Source organism: Ambystoma mexicanum, chromosome 3p, assembly GCF_040938575.1.
Source record: "Ambystoma mexicanum isolate Mex_15411 chromosome 3p, UKY_AmexF1_1, whole genome shotgun sequence".
Lineage (NCBI taxonomy): Eukaryota > Metazoa > Chordata > Amphibia > Caudata > Ambystomatidae > Ambystoma > Ambystoma mexicanum.
Window position 1 is genome coordinate 742,898,826 of NC_090925.1, and position 22,934 is coordinate 742,921,759.

Consider the following 22,934-nt stretch of genomic DNA (forward strand, 5'->3'; position numbering starts at 1 on the left):
CACATTCTTCAGGCGCTTCCCCCTCTGGCGCTGGTGCCTTTCAGTCAGGCAGGGCGACATAACTACCTGGCGGACTACCCTCGTGGCCATGCCAATCTGTCCACTACCCTTCGTTTCTGACGAGGGGTGCTCCTTCGATGCTTGCGTCGCCTGCCGCCACTCCCAGCCCCTGAACTCGGGCAAGCACTACCTCCAGCGTGTTCACCTTACTCGAGCATCTCATGGCTCCAGGAGGCAGCCAGGGATCAGTCTCTGACCCCCCAGGCAATGATTATCTGTATCCCTATGCGGAGGGACGCTTTAGCTGGCTCAGTATATATGCCTCCCAGACCGCCTTCCGTCTCCCACACTGTGCCTGTCCTAAACTTTACTGCATCCCTCGATGTGGATGGGCTGCTGTCTACCGTCTGTCCCCTCGTGTAAAGCCTCCCGTGCTTCCCCCTCCGTGCAGGCCCTATGGGGATTCCGATTGTTCTCTTGGGTTAGGAGACACTTTTTGGCTTGTTTATTTCATCCCGCTAACTCCAGGGATCCTATTAATTAATTCTAACTCAGTGGGTCTTCTGGTTTGTGGGGTCTCTTCCACTGCTTCATCAAAATGGGATGGATGGTTCAGCAGAGCTGAACTTCACGTAGCCATCTTGGTTCATGGCCCTCAGCCGTCTCCTCCTATCCTCTGTTTTTAAAGACTTGCAAAGCCATGCAAAATAATAACAGTTGGAGCAGAAATGGTGACATATTATCTCTATGACAGGAATTCCTAAAGCACCGACCCTCCCACATGAACATCTTCTCCAGCAAGAGTATTGGGTGGTAGTGTTTGGGGAATGTGTACAGTGATGCCCATGTTGCTGCCTGACAAATGCACAGCAGAGGAACCCTTCTCTGAAGGATAGAATTTTCAGCCTGACCTTTTGGGGCCAGGAGAATAGCTCTGGGGCAACGCGTGAAGCAAGACAGCACATGTTTGAATCCTGGTCCCACGCTTGGAGACTGGACTAGTATTAACCATGTTATAAAAAATAAATTAATTAGTTTAGTAAAATGGGTACAAATTTCCTCAGTAACCTTGTTGTGGGTCAGTTTGAAAGATGTCTTAATGCAGAGGACAATTCACTAAGAGATAGCATGTCTTTCCCTTTCTGGATCATGAAAAGCTGGTAACCAATCCAGAACTCACATGGTCTGGAGGCTTAAACCTTCAAGGCCCCTCTATGATCCCTTCTGTGAAATGTCTCCTCTCCCTTGCAAGGTGGAAGGGAAAACACTGGGAGGTGAATCTTCTGTTGAAGGTGAAATTCTGATACCACTTCTTTTTTAAAGGAGGAATTTTCCCGTCATTTTTTTTTCTTTTTAGAGAACAGAAAGAAAGGAGGTGGGGTCAATCAGGCCCACAACCTCAAGACCCTAGAAGCCGATGTAATAGTGACCAGGAAAAGCGGTGGAAAGGCCATAAATGCAAAAGCTCAAATAAAGCAACCATCAAGAATCTGAGGACCAAATTAAGGTCTGTCATGAAAATGAGTGTGGCAATGATACACAGACACAAATTTAGAATTTTAGTAAATATTTAATCAGGGTGGATGCAATCTTGGGACCAAAATAAAATAGACGTGTTCCCACAACCATTTCCTAATTCCTGGAACTTCCTTTAAGCAATTACGTGGTATAATCAATTAAATATTTTCTCTAGGGCACAGGTCAAACTTTGTGTCCTAGAATATTCATGCCCTCTCTTAAAGTTTAAGTTGTCAGTGTTTTCATTTCTTAAACCTCAACCTAGGGATGCCTTCCATTGAGGTGGCATCACTTCTCACTATTGCCAGTGTAGCTTGACTCTCAAATATTTTCCCTTTGGGATTTAATATCTGAAACATAACTCAACAGTGGAATGTCTTATTTTGGAGGTGGGCCTTGAAATAACAAAACCTCTCTGCTGGCTGCTCAATCAAGATGGCTTCTTCTAAAGTTTCCAAAGTGTCTGGGCTTTCTTACCGTTTTATGGGGCACTTTCTCTCGATTTAATCTCAATTCTCAGAGAGTCAGAATCTGGGGGTTGAGTGTCCCTGCAGTTCTTCTGTGGCTCTAATTCTGTCGATTCAGGTCTTCCAGTTCTCGTCCTAGACTCCTGGTAGGCCCCTTCTGCCTGATTCTTTTCTCCTAAGCTCACTTGCAAGTTAGGCCAGGGAAGCTGTAGAAGATAGGCCTGGGGGATGCCAGGTTTGAATCCCCAGGAAGTGGGCCCCCTCTGCTAGCCGACAGGCTGCGTCAGGTTATGTTCTCCTCCACCCTGTCACAGGGTAATGACTCTAGTTTCCAGTAAATTGACATGATCCACCCCCTCGAAAGTATGCAATGAGCCTGTTTTTAAAGGGACCTCGTCTGCCTCCTCTTTAACCCCAATGCAGCACACCTTCTGTTCCTTCTTATCCGTCTTCATACTCCGCCATTCATACCTCCACTCTTTCTTCATTAATGCCCCTCAAAATTAGGGTGTGCATGCGCCCCCTCTGCTTTCTCAATGTCTGCCTCCACCTGTTCTTGAATATACTCTTCCTCTCCTCCATTGGATTTTTCCTCCTTCTCATTCTTGTCCAACTCATGTTGCCTGATTCTCCTTACTACTTCTGTACTATTTTCCGCCTCCTCCTCACTCTTCCTAATGTCCCTCCTCATCAACTTCTGGCTCCTTTCTACCCACTCCTTGCTGCTTCTGATGTTCCTTCTAGAATTTCCTGGTTCTTATCCTCCACCTCCTCACTCCTCCTGGTGTTTCTCCTTACCACCTCAGGGTTTCTTTCCATCCCCTCCCCCTTCCTTCTAATGCTGCTCTTCACCACCTCTTGGTCCATTTCCCTCCTCCTCTTAACTCCTGCTTATGTTCATCCTCACCATCTTCTTCACAACCTTACGCTTCTTCACCTCCTTCAACGCCTTACTCTTCAACCTCTCCTTCCTTCACTTATGCCTCCTCTCTTCAGCCTCCATCCTGCTGCTCCAATCGAGTCACATCTTGATCTCACCTCCCAACTTGTTTGAAAACCACTCCTGCTCTAGCTGCCAACACCCACCCTCTGTCTAAGGGTTGCTGGTTTACACGAGTAGTTCCACCCTAGAGGCCTCCCTCACGTAACCACATGCAAGTGAAGATGTTTATTAGTTGAGCAAAGGGACTACTACATTTCAAAGTGAGGGTTCCACATTCCCTGCCACGTCATCCCCAACTCCTCAGAGAGGTGGTACGAGCTTTCATGTGAGCTCACCACCATATTGGAATGCTACTGGGCAAATGCACTCATCAAGGCTGCTCCTGCTGAGCTCTGTTCCTTGCGGTGAGATCAAGTATTCTCTGAATGCATTTGCAGTCCAGAAATATTAGTGTTTCACAATGCAAGATCACTTATTCTCTGTGGACCTTGTACTTTCCCAAGCCAATGCCTTTGAGCTAATTCTTACTTTAAGGCCCTTAGTCCTCCCACTTTCTGGGCTGCCCCTCAGTTGCCCCCCTAAAGAGAATATGTTGCACAGTCTTGGCAGCCAAAAATTCTTCATGGGCTAACAGTAGGACATGACAACCAAAACCTTGCTCCAGAGGGTCACTGTAATGTTTCGGCACCCATGCAGAAGATCCCTCATCTCTCCAGGGCTAGCATCAGCTTTGCTTGCATGCCCAAGGTAATAACAATGCCCACTGACACAATGATGTAGCATACATGCACCTAGATAAAATGGCAAATGGTGTGGAAAGACGTGAATCCTCCTCAGTTGTAACAGCTAAAAGCACCGGGTTCTCTGGATTCCCGCACAAAAAGATGTTCTGCCAGAGACTGTGAAGGTCTGGCAGATGCCCCATAGCACACACGTAGCAAGTGTTTATTTATTTATAGACAGAAGGAACAATTTCTTTTTATCACAAAAGAACGTACAATACATAAGAAATCAGATTTGAAAGGAAACAGTGAGCTTCTTACAATGGATGAGTTTGAGAGACATTCTGATCAGGTTGTGGAGGGGAGTAAATGGAACAGTCATTGGGGACAATACATAAGTGGACATACATAGATTGAGGATAACCAACATTGGACATTTTTAAGTGCAGCTAGACAGTACAGCCAGCTGTACTCAGGATGTTACCATGATGGGTGAAGTGCTAGAGTGGCGGCGGAGGAAGTGAGGGAAAGAAGCAGGCTTGGGGGATGGAGGAAACATTTTAGCCAGCAGGCAGATGAAAGGTAGGTTAAGAGGGTAACTCAGAGGCGATGAGGTAGGCTGTTTCTCGGATGTCCGGGGGAAGAGTATTCCATGCAAGTGGAGCAAGAAGAGAGAAAGGGCGGAAGCAAGAGGAAGCACGGGGAGGGCGAGAAGCCACAAGGGTAGTTGATGAGGCAGAGCAGAGATTACGAGAAGGCTTGTAGAGTTGGATAGAGGTGGATAGAAACAGTGGTGCCTTACTGCAGATAGATTTGTGAACCAGGAGAAGACATTTAAATCTGGCCCTGTTTTGCATAGTCAGCTATCCAGCCTGGTGATTGTATGAGGAAGTAAGTGTGAAGTGACGGAGCTCAAAGAGATTCCTGGTAGCGAAGTTAATGATCTTGTCAAGAGGACAGAAAGCATAATTGCGGAAACCAAAGAGGATGCTGGCATAGTAGTCCCATTTAGAGAAGACAAGAGTGGTTAAAAGATGCTTGGCAGTGTTGAAAGGAAGGAGGTTCCTGATTTTCCTAATATCTAGGAGGTTGACGTGAGCTGCTGTTGACATTTCAGAGATGAAAGTAGAGAAAGGTCATAGATGACACTGAGGTTTCTAGCTGAAGAAGAGGAGGACAGAGTGTTAGGTGGGAACTGGGTAGGCAGAGGAAGAGATGAGAGAGCATTTGGCAGGTAAGAAGAGCACCTCTGTTTTGTTAGAGATTCACATCAGAGAGTGAAAACAATCCAATATTTAATGGCAGAGAGATAGTTGGACATTTTGGACGGAGAGATCAGAGGAGAGTTCAGGAAAATAGAAGATGATTTGGGTGTCATCACAAAGAGTTGGAACAAGAACCCAAAGGAGGAGATTAGTGCCCCAAGAGCAGAGGTGTAGATTGTAAAGAGGAGCGGACCCAAGACAGAGCCTTGTGGAACACCAACAGTTAGGGGAGTGAGTTGAGAGTTCATGTTGATCCAGAAGTTATATAATTGGTTAGATGCACTGTAGGGTTCAATCCAGTCAAGGGCATGATCACGAATCCCAAGAAGAAAGAGCATTAAGAAGATCAGAGTAATTGACAGTGTCAAAGGCAGCAGGCAGGTCAAGGAGAATTAGGATAGAGGATAGATTGGAGTGCTTAGCAGAGGCGATGAAGTTGGACGCATTCATGGGAGCAGTTTCTTTGGAGGGACAGGAGCAAATTGATAAAACGGTTGAACACAACCCTTTCAGTGGGACACAGAGGGAAAGCTAGCCAGTAGGTTTGGGTCAGTCCCTTGCTTTTTTAGGAGAGGAATGACTGTGGCTGTTTTGAAAACAGGGGGAAAGTAAGCAGAGTCAAATGACAGGTTGAAGAGTTCAGCGAGCTGAGAGGCCACTAGAGGGGCAATAGGCTTGACTAGCTGAGGAGCAAGATGGTCTGATGGGGCACAAGAGGGGTTCACCTTCATCAGTAGAGTTAGGACTTTGTCAGTATTAGTGTGACCAAAGTGGGAGATAGAGGCAGAGGCTGATGGTAGAGTTGGCTGAGTGTAAAATGTAGGAGGAGGCAGTGTGAAGAAGGTCAGGAGAGAGTCTCACATTTCTGCAACAAAGTATTCAGGTATGTCATTAGCTGTGAGATTGGAGCTGATTGTCATAGACTTAAGAGGAGAGAGGAGTGAATTTTAGGGTGCCCTGTAGCTGGCGAGGATGGCTGGAGTGAGAGTCAATGAGGGTTAGGTAGAATTCCCTTTTCGTTCTATCAAGAGTGGACTTGAGAGCATTCAGGGCAGAGAGGTAGAGTTGCAGGTCCTCATACGAGAGGGTACGCCTCCATTTGTGCAGCAGCCGACACATGTCTGTGCAGAGAGAGCGAATGAATGGGGTGATCCATGGTTGAGGATGATGAGACTTAGGGGTGAAAGTAAGCAGTGGAAAGTGAGAGGAGAATGAGTCATATAATAGGGATTGGAAGCTCGAGAAGGCAGTGTTGGTGGAACAGGCATTGGGTGTGAAGGAGGAGAGTGAGACTGTAGGTCAAAGAGAAAGGGAAAATGGCAGAAGGTTTACATTTCCTTTTAGTAATAGGTGAAGCAAGTGGTGAGGAAAGGTCAGAGGGTAAAAAGGAGATGGTGGTAGAAACAATAGAGGGATCAGATATGGATGGTGTGACAGTAGCGTTAGTGGCGTGGAGAGTGGTGGAGATGAATAAGAGATCCAAAGAGTTACCCCCTGTGTGGGTAGCTAAATTATGGTTAGAGTTGAGAGCGAGAAGTTCCGATTTCTGAGAAGTGGTTGGAGACGAAAGGTTAAAGTCAGCTAAGAGAATTAGGTGATGTTTACTGGAAAGAGAATCAAAGAGTTGCCCAAGATCATCAAAGAATGGTTCATTTGCACCAGGTCGGCAATAGCTGGGGATGATGTGAACCGGATGAGGCAGAGCAATAGTAGAGATGGTGATTTCAAAAGAGATAGGAGAGGACGTGGCACTGGAGATTTGTGAGGCATTGAGGTGGAAATAGAGTAGGTGTTGGACACCTTCACCTCTGTCAGTCAGTCGAGAAGAGTGAATGAAGGATCGTTTAGAGTCATGTAGGGCCGCCAGAGTGGCACTGTCAGATGGAGAAATCCAGGTTTCATTGAAAGCAAGAAGGTCTAGGGGAGGAGAGCTGGAATGAGAGTAGTCAGTGACAAAGGAAGATTTTTTGCATACAGACTGAGCATTCCAGAGTGCAATGTTCAGTTGATGAGATAAGGAAAAGTAGAGAAGTGGAGCCTCAGAGGAAGAGAGGCGAGGTGGATAGGTGTTAGGGGAGGTATGGTTAGCTGGTCTGCTTGTTTTGTTGGAAGGAGGTGGAAGAGAGATGGAGTAATGGGAGTTTCGAGTTTTATAATAGGGATAGCTCGTCCCGGGAGGATAGCTCAGCGGCAGCGTGCGCGTCTTGGAAGCAAGACGACACGAAGCAACAACAGGTTCGATCCCCGGGTCCACGCTTAGAAACCTGTGGGCGTTTAAGCGCGTTATAAATGCGTAACTAAGACAAAAAAAACACAATTGCAACTTAGAAAAACAAACAATTTCTGTAACAGCGCCTCGATGCCTGCAGGCTGTGTGAGCGCTTTATAAATGATAAATAAAAAAAATAGGAAGGGAGGACGTTGTAGCGTGATTGGTGACAGTAGAATGGTGAATGGCCGCAATAGTCCCCTGCACTTGAAATTGTGTGTATAATTCCCCACTCTCAGCCACATCCTGCAGTTGTAGCAGCAGCTACTCTTTACTAAAAGATTCCTGCCTCTGGGATGTTTCTTTAGATCTAGGCAAAGAGTAAAAACTGCTGATAAAGTAGAAAATTACACCTACCAGAATTCCTCCCCATCTCAGAAACTCAAATTCTAGTGCTTTGTAAGCAGCTGCTTACCAAAAGCTTCGGGGAGATCTGGCAGAATGTGAGAAAGTCTTTGCTCCAGGAACAGCTGATACTGGGGCTCTTTATGGCCACACAGGTGGCCAAGGACATAATGGAGTACATAGTACATCATATTGAAATTTTGGCTTGAGGTGTGCTCCTCAGAGCTGGTGTTCGGCATCAGCCCTGGAGGAGGGACACAAAAAGTAACCATGACATCCAAAAAAAGTTCCTCAACCTATGATTCAATGGGAGTTGATTTATTTCACTGCTCCACACATGAGGAATTCACAAATTTTGTTTCTGCTGTTATTGTGCTTCGGAAGGTTTCAGGAGAGTCATACAAGGCAACCTTATATTCCCTGTAATGATATCCCCTGCTTGGCCATCATTTTGTGTCCAGGGATGACTCAGGGGTGTGGACACCATTACCTGATACGTGATGGGTGGCCTGCTGGTGGTACAGGGATGATCCACTGGTCTTCCCCACAACACTGGGGGCCTAAGGCCAGGGGCTGCCACATGACTTGCACTGCTGCTACTAGGTCCTAAATAGATCAAAGTGTCTTCCCCACAACACTCCGGGCCTCAGGGGTGAACATACAGCCACCATAAACTCCTTAATAGATCAAAGTGTGCATAATGGATTGGAATCTGCAAGCTCTGTAAATGTGGACCCGCTGTATTTAGTGCCTGACCATTTCATCCTACAATTTTCAAGAACAGATCGCTTGCTGCAAGCCGCAATCACACAGCAGAAACTGGTAGCTTGGAAAGCAGTGAAAGTCAAGCAAGCTCCAATTGCAGAGCACTGCACATCTGATGTACCACGACATTCTCAAGAATACTGAATCCAAGATGGTGGACTGATCGAATGGTCTCGAGACACATTAGGGAAACAATCAGAGGGTTAAACTTGTGACACTTCAGCACGGGAAGCCCATGCTGCAGAGTCAATCCTTGAACAGAATGCCACAGGCCACAGCTGCAAGTCCTTGAAGCAAGCTCAAGACAGGGACAGCAGTGATGCTGCTCCATATACATATGCTGAGAAAGAATCAGTGTGAGAGTTTGAACCAGCCAGGAGAGAAGTGGATTTGCAGGTGCTGGAGGAGTTGGAGATTCTGAGGAGATGCTTTTCCAGCAGAAATTGGAGGCATAAGGGGTGTTAGTAGTACAGGAGGAGGTGGTGGTGCAGGAGCCACTGGAGTGGTAAGAGAGGCAGAAGGTTGAGAACATCTAGGAGGTGGAAGGGAAGGGGTAGGAGAGGGCACTCAAGGAAACAAAATCCAAAGAGTGAGTAATACAGAAGTCAGTAGAGAATAGACAGTAGGAGAAATTGTAAGAAAGTGATACAATCAGCTGGAGAAGAGGCGAAGCAGGAGGAGCTGACAGTCGGAAGTCTCTTGGAGATGGCAGGAGAGCGAAACTCAAGTCAACTTGTTTCTGGGGAAAAATGGGTGGAGGAATGAGCAGGTGGAAGAATGTTCGGTTGGTCAGATGAAATTCGGGTCTACGTCCAGAGACAGGGTCTCTAACTAGGTTACTAGGCATGAGAGAGTTTAACTTGGCATGGTGAAAAGCCAGTTATGGTTGGGAGGCCACAGTTTGAGGTCCCTAAAACAGTGAGGCAAGCAAGATTACATACAATAACTAAGGCAACCCCATGGTTTCAGACTGCTTTTTGCAGCTCACAATTCTGTACAACCCCTGCTCAATCAGAGGGGGCTACTCCCACCCACCCCAAGCCTTCAAACAACATACTAAGTTGGAATCGGAACCTGGGAGTAATATTTGGCAAAGGCCCAGGCAGAGAATGTTTTGAACAGTGGGACATTGCCATAGCAGGAAGGAGAATAGTATTTCAGCCACCCTGTGGCAGAACCTTGAGTGATAACGTTTTGATGCCACAGACATTACCAAGCAGAAAGGGGAGACCAAATCTGTACTCTTTTTTTTGAGATTGGAGCCTCTTTCCTGCAAAAGTACTGTGTGGGGAAGAAGGGGGAAATCCCTGGAAATAACTAGGAAACACTCACCCAAGGGAATAATTACTAAAGATTTCAGCAGAGGAGAACCCCTACTAGATGTTATCTGGGGAATGTTGCACACCCCAGGGAAGGAATCCTAGAGAGAACAGTTACTTTCGGCATCCTTACGAGAGACTTAAAGATAAGTTTGAACAGGGTTTGGGGGGGAGGGGCCTTAGGAAAAGAGGCCTGCGTAATGTACAGAGCTTCTTGAGAGAAGTATTCTACAAATTCTAAGTTTAGTTGCAGGTCTTAAATCCACACACTGTTAGTGTGTCTGGTGATGTTTTCCCAATTACTTTGTGACATTCTTCTAGCTCCCAGCGAACAAAGCAGCAGTGTTCAACCCAAAAGGTGTTCTTTGAAGGCTCCTCAACATTGTCCCACGAGCCGTGGCCTTTGGGTGCCTTGATAAATATTCAAAATGTGAGGGGGAAGGCTATGGGTATGGGTGTGTATTTATTGTCTTTCGTCTTGTCTTGTCTCTTTATGTTGTCTGTTTTGTTATGTCAAATTGTACCTTTAAAGAATCTGAGTTTGGTTATTAAATAGTGGATATACTGCTGTGATGTCATGTTATATTATTATTTGCATTTTTAAAGCGCTCACACAGCCCGCAGGCATCGAGGCGCTGTTACAGGAATTGTTTGTTTTTCAGTTGCGTAATTGTTTTTTTTTTCTTTTCTTAGTTGCGTATTTATAACGCGCTTAAATACCCAGAGGTTTCTAAGCGCGGACCCAGGGATCGAACCTGTGTTGCTTCGTGTCATCTTGCTTCCAAGGCGAGCACGTTGCCGCTAAGCAATCTTCCTGAGGTAAATATTGCTTGTACAAATTGATTATTGTACCTGGAAATAGTTTAAGCTCGATATTTGGTTGTTACATGACTTAATTGTTTAGTGACAATCATAAATAAAGAGTTTTTTAAAAAAATGGAGTTTTTAATTTTTGAATACAGTAAAAAAAGGCACCACGACCTTTGATAGTGTTTGAGTGCATACAGCCCAGAGAACCCCAAGGTGCCTGGCCATGGAATCCAATGATGGGCACTTTTGCAGCACTAACAAATGCATCACACAAGAAAAGCAAAGACAACAAATACAGGGCACCAGAATCTGATCTTCTATTTCCTATGGAAGATCTACCTCCAGACTCCTTGATTGTCTCAGTGGCTAGGAATATATTTCCATCTGCCTTGTATTCCTTCTTTGCTTCTCTGCTCAAATAAAGCCCAATGATAGTTGCACTGTGCAAGAAGATCTGCTAAAGCTCTGGTATCACAATCAGAGCTGGAAGCTCCTTGGCCTTTTGAGGCAGGTATGGCTGTCTGGGAGTCTCCAGGGAGGATGACAGAATTCCTACCAGAAGTAAAAAACAAGACTTCTTGGAAATTATAAAGGAGGGAAGCTTGGTTTCAAACCAAATCCTTAGCACTTCCAGGGATGTGGCAGAGCTGGCCACTAACAATATTGTCATAGTTTGGCCATGAGGAGAGCCTCCTGCGCCAGGCTCATAGGTGGATTTAAAACAGAAAATAGTGGGTCTTCCCTTTGAAGGGTAGTCTCCCTTTGGATTGCATGCATATGGTAAGGTCACAAGGATGAAGACTGAGGCAAAGACTTTGAGATCTGTATGTCCCGTAGTGCTTGATCGTAATAAAATAAAATATGGCCATCATCATCCTTTAAGTACTCATCAAAAACAAATGTCTCCAGAGTTCAATGTGGCCAGCAAAATCAATCCCGTCAACATAACTAATGACATGGAAGACCTCAGAACCAGCAGGGGTTCTAAACAAAATGGGGGGAGCAGGCAGAAAATACCAGGGTATCAGGCAAGTCACCTGCTCCACGAAAACAATCAAGGCCTGAGACATTCTCGACTTATGAGCACACAAGTGGTAGCTATATGCCATTGTGGCAAAACAGCAGAAAAGTCAATCCAGGGATTATCAATATTAATGGACATCCCAGGATGAAGAAAGAATAGTTACTTTAAAAGCCACTTCTTCATAGAGGGAATCTTGACTGAATTCATAAACAGCTCTCTCACCTCTCAGCATTAACCTGGAGTACCAGTCACAACAGCAAATCAAGAAAGTTACTCTTACAAGTGCTAGCTATCTTCAAAGAGGTGTTCAAACAGGAGAAACTTCAACTGCTACTGCACTGCATTATGGAAGCAGCACTATCAGTGACCTCTTTTGTTTCTCTATGGGAAGTGCTGCATACGGAATGCAGTTTATGTATAATGCTTTTGATTTATGGAGGGGAATTGATCCAAAAATAAAAGCCTATTTATATTATTTATGAGAGGGTATTTAAAATTGTACATGCAAGTAGAGTGTTCTCTCCTATGTTTCAAAAGTGTTCTGGGATCCCATGCATCGGTGGAAATATTGATTGTTAGGATTACAATGAAGCTTCCCAGGATGAAGAACAGGATTTACAAGTAAGTAACTATTCCTCCATTAGGGTGATCAATCACCCGGGCACAAAGAGCAGACAGAGATAAAGGTGGGAGCATATCTTTCTTTCTCTCTTTCTGTGCCCCCTGCTAGCCCCTGTTTGCCACAAACAGAACAGAACAGAGAACCAAGATACTTACAAAATGCAGATACAATTCCAAAACATAGCTCCAATGAGGGAGCTATTTACATACACATGCATATTCCGAAGCTGCCACTGCACCGTCACACACTCATGAAATCAACAACCTCCTCACCACACATACACCACAGAGTCAAGGCTGATATTCAAACCACATATCACCACGACATTCTTCCCCATACTATTCAATCCACCACACAGAGCGTCTACATAAAACAAGTGACAGTGAAATCATATAAAGACACACATTCAGCAACCTATTGTTCCTGCCACAACATTTTTTTGAAGCCCTCTCTCTCAGCTGCTCCCCTCCATCACAGCCGCACCCCACATTCATCTACCTCATTCAACACCGTATCAGACACTGCAACCTCCCATCTGAATACTCAGATTTCAATACAAACAACATCAGATTACCCTGCACCAACATCTAATTTGGCAATTTAAATCCAGGTAGTTCCCACCCAGACAACAAGCGCATAGTGAAAATAATCCTCAGACCACTCTTCCCCTACATCCTCACCCAACAAATCACCTACCCCACACACATCGCTGGCAACACCCTTGACCTCCTAAATTCTTACAAAAATTCAGTTTGAGTGCAAAGTCGAATATGGCTATTGCGGTCAGACCGCTTTGCCATCCCCTTAACACACACTCTTCTACACAATATCACACCACCCATCACACATCCTCCACCCCTAGCCAGGCAAATCAAATGCATCACAAACACAGCTCCCACATCACTCATATTCCATCCCACCTTCCCCACACACTGACTACACCTTACTCTTCAATATTTGAAAGCTCACCATCACCCAAGCACTTAACCAAATAGCCCCACTCGAAGAAAAGAAACCTGCAACTATCCCGACAAGCCTTGGGTCAATGAGTCTCTCCTCACCATCAAACAGGAAGCCAAACTACTAGAAAGAGCCTGAAAAAGAGTGCATGCCCCTTCTCCTCCTTAAAGATCTGTATATTCAAATCCAAGCTGGCAAAACAGAGTGCCAATGCCACCCACTACCCCCAAAAACCAATTTGCCCTCAATCCCCTACAGAAACTTTTCAAAATCAACAACTGACTCTCCAAACCACTATTCACCACTACCATGACCACATTCACTTCAGTATGCAACTACCTCATGGACTACTTCAACTCCAAAATACACAACATCAAACAGGCCCCACAGATGCCCTTCCACTCACAAACCTTCCAACACATGGGATACATTTGTCCCCATCGACCAAGACACCCTCCTTATCCATCCTCACAGTTAAAACAAAACCAGTCAACTTCCTGGATGGTGCATGCCCAGCTCAAGTCACATCTAACTGCATTTCCACCCTGGCCCCCGACAGGGTCAACATTATGAACTCCTCGTTCTCATATGGCACAATCCCCTCACACTCAAAATAGGGCAAATCTCCCACATCCTCAGAAAACCATCCATCAACCCTGGGCTCCCCAAAAGCTACCACCTCATCAATATCCTGTTATACCTCACCAGAATCATGAAATGATATGTCACAATCGAACTGCAATAGCACATCACCATAAACAACATCCTCAACCCATTTCAATCAGGATTCTTCCCTGACCACAGCACTGAGAGCTCAACCCTTCACATGCTGGACAAAATCTACAACATCACAGACAAAGAACACACAACCAATCTGGTCTTCCTTGAATGCTCCACAACTTTCAACACCATTGACTACACCATCTTCGTAAACATCCTATCCCACAGGATGAATGTCTCTGGCAGTGTTCATAACTGGTTTACCTCCTCCCTCGTTGACCGGGTACACTTTGTCTACATCCCCCAGTAGTCAAGTTTGGCGTACCCCAAGGATCTTCCCAATCTCCTCTCTTGTTCAACTTAGATGTTGAATCCCTCACAGACAAACTCTTTACTGACACAAAACCCACTTTCATTAATATGTGTACGACACACAAATATACTTCAAAACCTTCACCGCTTCAGTACTTCACACCCTGAGAGGGGTGCCATCACAACCTGGATTGCCACCTACTTCCTAAAACTCAATCCATCCAAAATGGATACCTACCGACCTGCCCTCAGGCCCAAACACAACCCTAACCCCTGGATCAAAGAGCTCACCAATGGCAGCTCATACATCTACCTCTCCACAGCAGTAAAAACCCTAGATTTCCCCATAGACCATGCCTATCTTTTACAGATCACATAGCTGCTGTCAGCAAAGCATGCACCTACAGCTACACCTCCTACACAAGATATGACACTTCCTTTCCATTCACTACATCTGCACTGTAGTACACGCACTCACTCATCCTCTCAAACTGCACTAGCAAACTGCAGTTGTCTCTGGACTCTCCAACAACACCCTTGCCCCCTGAAGGCCATACAGAACAAAGCAGCAAGACTCATTCTTCACTTATTGAAAAAAAACTCACATATCATCCCAGCTCTCTCCCAGCTCCAATGGCTTCTCATGCCCCAGAGAATTGCTTTCAAACGACACTGCATTGTTTACAAGGCCTCCAACTCAAAACCCAATAATACTTCCTTCACAACAAACTGAAACAGACAAGCAAATAGACAAGCAAACCAAAATCCCCTATGCATTTCACTCTGCAAGCTAACCTGCAGACACAAACAGCCCTCACTCCCCCAATGGGCACCAAGAGCCTGGAACATTCTGCCAGCCCACATCCACGCCGCCCCTTTCATCATCACCTTCCACAAAATCTTCAAAATGTACCTCTTCTGCCACCTAATTTAGGCAACCTCCTCCCAATAATTTTTTATCCTGATCGTATCCTGATCGTTCTATCCTGTTCTGCAAAATGTTGTTACTCCTATTTGTATTGCCTCCCTTTGAACTTTGTAAAGTATTCTCAGGCACGGTTTAAAAGTTTAAATAATATAAATACAATACTAGTTCATGAGGTGATGAGATGATACTCTGTGCTTACATAACTCTCCTTGGATAGACACATTGGCCCCTCCAAGTGGACCTCCGTCATGTTCAGCTGGTCAATTTCACAATGAAAAACCTGAGGCGACAAAGGAAGATATTGAAATCAGAACAATATGTCAGAAGGCAAAGAAGCACAGCAGGAAATCCCACTTGCCTCTCTCAAGTGCCCACCACCTATGCAATGAAAGTTCTACTTGTTCTTAGTGCAGTAATGACCTTAAATTTCGATGAGTGGTTCATCATGCTTGTGATGTCCAAGTACTGGTTCTCCTCTTCTGCAACAATGTGACAGGGCACACGAGGGTCCTGGGGAGCAGATGGGGACATCGAATTAAACACCAAACTGAGACCATCACTTCTCACTCTTACATTTAAGGCACACAGGCACCTGCAGTAGTAGTGCTAATCATCCTAACTGAAACCCATTTCATCCACCCACACCTCACCCTCTGGTTAATGAGGGCTATCCTGCAGTGAGGGCTGTCCTTTTGTGCACATATCTGTTATCCTTCACGTACCCCCTTTAGGAACCATCTTGTGTGCATGGCCAGTCGTTTCAGAGGTGCTGGAGGGTGTCAGGGGTAGGATGTTGGGGGCACATAGAAGAACAAATTAATTACCTTTGGTAATGTGTTTCTAACAGATTAGTCCTTCCTTTGTCACATTCCTCACTTCAGAAATCTTCTCCTGTGCTAGTCTGGCCTCAAAAATGATTTCAGCCACCTAGTGGTGCGTTGCGGCTTTGCATATGTGCTGGCAACCATGGCTCTGGATGTGACATCACTGGTGGTATATATGGCGGTGACAGCACCCCATGACCTAAGTTCTGGCAATTTTCCTCTCTCACTCGAAGGCTGAGGAAGTGCAGAACTGCCACAGGTCACAGGCATTTTGTATAAGGATTAGGTGTGTGGGTGAGGAGGAATCTGTGGGAGGAAAGACTTATTCATGTCTCTTTGACTACACACCTGCAGAGACCACAGAGTGTGTCAGGGTGTCTTATATATGGGCTTCAAAAGTATGGTCACATTTAAGGAGCCAGAGCTTCATTCCGTTGAATTAAACTGAACTTCTAGTTAGCTTGCCTGATATACTACTGTCGCAAAACATGAAAATGTCACAACATACAACCCTAGATGTTACTGGAGAACTTAACAACTTCTTGTAAACCCTCCAAATTGTAAGTTGACCTCCTGAGGTGGCTTCTGCTTTACAGTACAGGCAGCAATAATCTGAAACAAGTTCCCAATGAAAATAAGATCAGCCAACACCCTGATCTCTTTGAGATCACAGCTCAAGTCTGTACTCTACTCCAAGGCAGTTTGGTCAATAGTGGCCAGAGTCCTCTGGGATAGCGGCACTACGCAAATGTCTGTAATCAATCAATTGATAAGGGGGACTTTTTTTATATTTTAATCCTTTTATACATTTAGGTTGCAATGGAGTAACAAAGGAAAGAAACTTTTGGGACAACCTTGTCTTGGGGGGTGGAGTGGGCTTCAGCAAATCCTGTCTCCAAGCCATAGCTTTAAGCATTTAAGAATTAATTAGCAAAAAACTTCCATTCCTATTGCTGAATTGTCTTTTGCAGCTATGCATATACCTACGAGGAGTTAAATGGAGGTCTCTCAGAAGTCTCTTCCCCTTCTGGCACTAAAAAACAGCCTCTACATGAAATGTGATACTTTGGGGACTTCAAAACCCACCAACCTAAGTATTTCTCCGTGCAAAGCATAACTAGAATTGTACATTTTTGTACTAGCGCGCTTGCGCAAGTAAACCTTTATGAAAATATTAATCCAATTTTCAAAGATGAATGCATGAAGTTTTATCAAAATATTAGAAAATCAACACATTTTGTGTAAAAATTATCTACAAACCAATCTATATTTTCCATATATATGAATACCTATATCAATAAGTTACACTCAATAGACATTCGTATATGATGAACAATTTACTTATATTTTGGCAATCAAGTATTCTTATTCTTAGTATTTAAAATCATATGGCATATTAGTGCCTTATAATAATTATTCTTTTATAACACGCTTAATACCAGGGTGTGGTTGTCTAAGCACGGGATCAGGACTTGACCCTGTGTTTTGCTGCGTTGTCTTGCTTCCATGACAAACATGCTCCCCCTGAGCTATCCTTCCTCCCCCAATCATATGGCATTTTAGTGCCTATATTCAATCATAAAGAGTTTTGGTGCCAACACGTGTCTTGACCAACGATCTTCATCTAGCCAAATATAGGCAATCAACACAAAATCATTTATGGCTGAGCCTCCTATATATCAATGATACATTCAACAAATCATTGTCTATTTGAATGAATATTTCAATCAATTGTGCTTTACTACTAAAGAAATGGAACAAGACATGTGTGAGCCCTTGAAGGATGTCAGTGACTCTTTTGCCATCCTCTCTGCTTATGCATTTGGGAAAGGTGTCCCTAACCCAACATTATCGAAGATGCTTGGTAATTTCCAAAGATGTTGTTTTACCCCTGCTTAATAAACAACTCTTGTATGTGTCATGATTGGAAAACTACATTTGTTATTCATTCTTTAGCCATATAATAAGGTCCAAAATGTTTCATTGCAAATATTGATTTTGTGACACTCTTTCATTGAAGGAGTAGCGCAGGAAGGGCTATTGTAAAATATATACATTATTCGAATTAACAAGCAGTATGTGCTTCATGCATTTTAAAACAGAGACTGCAGCTCTTTCCCTAAACCTGTGCTCCATGCTCGACATGTGCAAAGGACATATTTATTATGAGGGTGAGCAAGCATTTCTGCTTCTCTAAATATGATTCCGGGAACCATTTTTGTGAAGTTAACTTGAAGAATTTTAGCAACTGAGCTATCAGGATAGCCTCACAGGTAGCTCGCCTTTTTGGTAGCAAGAAATCTAACATGTGCCTATTTTATTTTATTGTTCAAAGCAAAGACCTAGCAAGAGAGCAGCAGAGTTCGATACAGGGTGTGGGAAGCCAGTGTTTGGGCTGGCGATTTTTAACAACAGCGTAGTACTGAGAGTTGCAGTCTGTGCATCAGTATGTGCGTCCACTGGGATTAGCCATTGGTCAGGTGTTGTTGCAAAAGTCACGTTTTGAGAAGTTTTTAAAATTGAAGCATTGTGGGGTCATTCCGAGCCGTTACCAGGATCGAGTTCCAGAGGTTGGTAGCTTGACAACAGAAGGATGCAATGTGAATGTCTGATCGGCTCCAAAAAGGAGATTCCCAGCAAGAATGTGAAGTTCATGTTTACTGTAAATTAACAAGGGGTTCCTGATAAACTCTAAAAAGTATTTGTCACATCAACAAAGAGGGTTTTCTCTTCAGATTACAAATTGGATTATAGTTCAAAAATATGTCAACAAGAGTTATGTGAGATCAGAATGCATCAGTTCCATTTCAGAAAAGATAAATGTTCTATATTGAAAATGTCTAAATAGTTGTGCCTGGAAGTTTGTCACAGAAACAGTATTTTGAGGGGGCTTTTACAGAAAATAATCAGGCCTATTCTTTGCATTTATTAGGTGATTCAGGTACTGCCAGGTCTTTTTTGATTACACTTACTGTTGTGACATTTTCGACCTGCCACCACAATCCTGTGGTGATGTTTATGGGCACAGAGACAGTGAAAGACACAGGATGCAGTAGAGAATTTGGGTCCATCGTAAACACCTGGGAGAGAAAATGAAAGAGACATAATAAGCATGGGAAGTTGGGGCTAAGCTATAACATAGAATAATGTGGGGCATCTTCATTTAGGAGGCAGGGATTGCTAACGTCAACATAAAAGATTCTAGGTCTGAAAGGAAAGAAATCATTTGCTGAGGGATATGTCAGGTTCCAACGCTGCTGGGAGTGAGGGATAAAGGGTAGGGGATGCTCGGGCAGAGGCAGTAGAAGCATAGGATGCTAGGACAGATATGAAAGCAGGGGATGCCGGGCTAGCGGAGGCAGAAGCAGACAATGCTAGCAGAATATGCTCTTAGAGGCAAGGCTGGTGAGACAGAGACAGAGACAGGAGAAGTCGGTGAGACAGAAACAGGAGAAGCAGTGGCTGCAGAAGAAGCTGGGATCCAGACATTACAATCAGAGAATGAAACAGAGAAATGAAAAGTAGAACCCGCAGAGCTATAGAATAGTGGGATACAATGCTGGGACCAGAAAAGTAGAAACAGAAGAGCCTGGAATAAATAAGAGAATCAAAGGATGACGGGAAAGAGAAAGTGCTGGGTGACAATCATTAGGAGCAGAAGATACAAGAACACTGACAAAAGATACAGGTGATGATTGGAAAGAGCATTAGAAACAGACAATCATGAGAAATATAATAGACCTAGTAAATGCTGTGATAGGACATATGAGAGAGGTTATTGAAACAAAAGGGTGTGCCTTTGCTCACCTTGTAGGAATGCTTCACAGCTTTGATTTCCTGTTTCTTGACAGTGAAGTTCACATACTTAGTGGAGCCTTCAAGCCTGCGATTAAAAAGTGCAAAAATGTGTCCATAATGTATATGAACAAGGAGGCCTGTCTCCTCCTGTCGTCGTTCGAGCAGTCTCAGACCTGCCTGACACAAACGGCGGCAAGTCTCCGGAGAACCTTACTAGTGGGCCTGCCCTCAGCCTCCCCAATGGGATTCCTCCCAACCAAATCAGTGGATCTCCTCTCAAACTCACCAGAGTGCCTCCTCCCAACCTGGTCCTTCTTTCTATTTCCAAACTCATCAGTCACCATGCAGTGCCCCCTAACCTTCCCAATGTGCCTCCCAAATTTGTAAAATAAAACTCTCCCTGTGGTCTAGGCAATATGTCTCCTTTTAATCTTGCAAGTGCACCTTCTCCAACTCTCACCAAACGGCCTCTTTCCAATCTCAACAATGGGTCTCCTACTTTGTTCTTATCAACATCATTTTTAAACATGACAGTCAGTGCCCACCTGCATGCATAAGCTGAAGGGCCCAAAGTGGACCCCAAGCCATGTCTAGCAAGTAAATGGGTACAACACAGTAAGTACATATCCTTCAGTAGGTACAGAGCAGGACCTGCAATGTCATTGAGGAAGGGCAACCTGGGATGTAGTGTCTTTGACAGGGTGCAGCAACTTTGATGGGAGCAGTGTCTTTTTGGAGTAGTGCGTACAACGGGTTGTCATGTATTTGGAGGGCTGTGCTTTTTGAGGGGTGCAGTGTCTTTGAGGCTCAGTATACTTCAGGGCTTGCAGTAATTATAAGGGGATGTAGTGCCTTTCATGATCTGCAATGTCTTTGACTGGCTCCAGTGCCTTCAAAAGAGGAAAAGTGCCTTTGAGGGAGTTCATTGCCTTCAAGTGGTGTAGTTTATTCAATTGGAGCTGTGCTTCTGATGGGTTACTGTGTGTTTCAAAGGGTTAGCTGCCCTTAAAGGGCCGGAATGTCCTTACCCGCTTCCAATCACATTAATGGCATACAGGATGGGGATGTGTAGTGAGGCCTGGTTGTCTAACAAGGTCCCGTTCTCATAATCACTGTGAAGAGAAAACAGATGATTAGTAGGCTCCCACAGTGGGCTTTGTTTTCCAATTGTTTTTGGGTCACTTTTAGAGCTCATTTGAATGCCTATGGCAACCTCGTGAACCCACCTGGGCAAAGTAGCAGTTAGAAATTGAAACGTATAAAATACACTCTATATGGGGCATCTAAAATGCTGACTGAATGCCTTAGCATTGGGAAAGAAAATGTGCCTTCACTTTAATCAGAATGTAAGCCAAATATTAAACAAAAGAACATTTTACTTACCTCTCTGTAATGTTTTTCTGATGAATTAGCTCTTCCTCGCGCAGGTGCCACTTCTGAGCTATATCTACCTTCCAGAGTCTATCTTGCAGCGCCAGATGCTCTCAGGAACCTTTTCAGCTACCAGGCGGCGCTGCAACTCTGCTCAGCGTTGCAGATGCCTGTGGCTTTGGCTGTGAAATCTTGAGTTTTATATATGGAGCTCCTGTACCCCATGACCCCAGTCCTACCTTTTTGCCCGCATTCAGCCATTGAGGGGCTGCAGGTGTGTAAGGTCTCATAAGAGGGCAGAATGGTGGGGAACGATGAGAACTCTGTAAGAGGAAGGACTAATCCATCAGAAAGAACATTACCGAGAACTAAGTAATTTGTCCATCTAATGGATTCCTTCCTTCCACAGATTCCTCATCTCAGAGAGACTCTCAAAGAACTACAGACGCCTGGAGGATATCAAGAAAATAGTGCCTAGACCAGAAAACTCCAGAGCACTGCATGACCTAAGCAGACGTCCTGAGCAGACACGGAAACCAGGCAATCGTGCCTTGGCAAAAATGTGCAGAGGAGCCCACATAGCCACCTGGCAGATGTCCAAAGCTGGGACATCACTCTACAAAGAAGAAGTGGCTGCCATACCTCTGGTAGAGTGGGCCCTTGGACTCTCAGGCACATCCTTCCCAGCCAGATTATAGCACTCTGAAATGCAGAGTCTTAAACACTAGGACAATGTCTGTTTTGTAACAGGCCTGCCTGCACGAGCCCCAGTGTTACCAATTAAGAGCTGGTGTCCTTCCTGATTGCACCCAGGGAGCCATAGTAGCTGAGAGCCCTTTTAGGGTAAGACAGAGAGAAGCCTCACCTCATTCTTCGAAAGGATGATGTGGAGGGTATAACACAGGAAGATGAATCTTCTGTGTGGGATGGAAACCCAATATGACCTTGGGAAGGACGGATGGCCTCGCCCTCAAGAGTCACTTTTTCCTCAGAAGACCAAGCACAAAATCTTCATTGAAAGATCCTGGGCTCACTCACCCACCTAGTGAGGGCAACCAGGAAATCACCTTAAAGATGATCAGTTTCAAAGAATATGAATGAAGCGGCTCAGATAGGTTAATACAAAATTTACATTTAAATCCCATGCCAAAACAACAAACAGACATGGGGGAAACTGATTACCCCATCACAGTGGGGTTGGTAAAAGATTAGCCCTGCTCATGGGGCCGCTTAAAGACCAAAATAGCAGCCAATTACGCCTTCACTTTTGCCAATCTGTGTGCCCAACTGGGCAGTGGAGTGCAGAAAACCCAGAACAGTAGAGGTATGACATGGACAATTCACAGGTCCCAGAACACTGTACCTGCACCAAGACGTACATCACCTGCTTGCATAAATATACTTGGTGGCAGTCCTCCTGGGGGACAGGTGTACATCCAGGACATCATCTGACAAATCCCACTCCTTATACCTTAGCCTCTCAGCAGCCAAGCATGAAGGTTGAGGATGCTGAGGTTTGGGTGGAGGACCCAGCCCCCGCCTCATTACAACCCTGGCGTTAAGGGGTTAATGGCGCCGTAAAAGGCTGCGGAGCCGTTAAACCCTTAACGCCAGATTCACACTTTAACGTCTGCTTTTTGCAGGCGTTAAAGTCCATCCCGCTAAGGGACCTTGGTGCTAATTACGTCACCGTAATTTACGGTGCCATAATTAGCACCTTCCCCATTCCCATTGAGCCCTATGGGCCAAAAATGGGAATGGGGAAGGGGCCATGGTGAATGGGGATTTACCGCCCCGCCAACCTTGGAATGGGGCGGTAAATCCGCCATCCACCATGGCGGAATCCAGCATGGACCATGGTGCTAATAGCACCATGGTCCAACGCCAGGGTTGTAATGAAGCCCTTTTAAGTCTACCTTTGGCAGAGTGCACCAAGGAGGACATAGAACATG

At 44.8% G+C, this 22,934-nt stretch overlaps 1 protein-coding gene across 4 annotated transcripts in view; it reads right to left on the reverse strand.

Moving 5' to 3' along the window:
* ITGAL (integrin subunit alpha L) overlaps positions 1-22,934 on the reverse strand; it is a 1,445,000-nt gene that overhangs the window by 107,635 nt on the left and 1,314,431 nt on the right. For all 4 annotated transcript variants that reach the window (XM_069651639.1, XM_069651640.1, XM_069651642.1 and 1 more), the window contains 5 exons: positions 20,640-20,723; positions 19,621-19,696; positions 18,786-18,893; positions 15,410-15,499; positions 15,189-15,269 (listed from right to left, as the gene is read on the reverse strand). In XM_069651639.1, the coding sequence (XP_069507740.1) occupies positions 15,189-15,269; positions 15,410-15,499; positions 18,786-18,893; positions 19,621-19,696; positions 20,640-20,723 (439 nt within the window). The remainder of the gene's footprint in view (positions 1-15,188; positions 15,270-15,409; positions 15,500-18,785; positions 18,894-19,620; positions 19,697-20,639; positions 20,724-22,934) is intronic.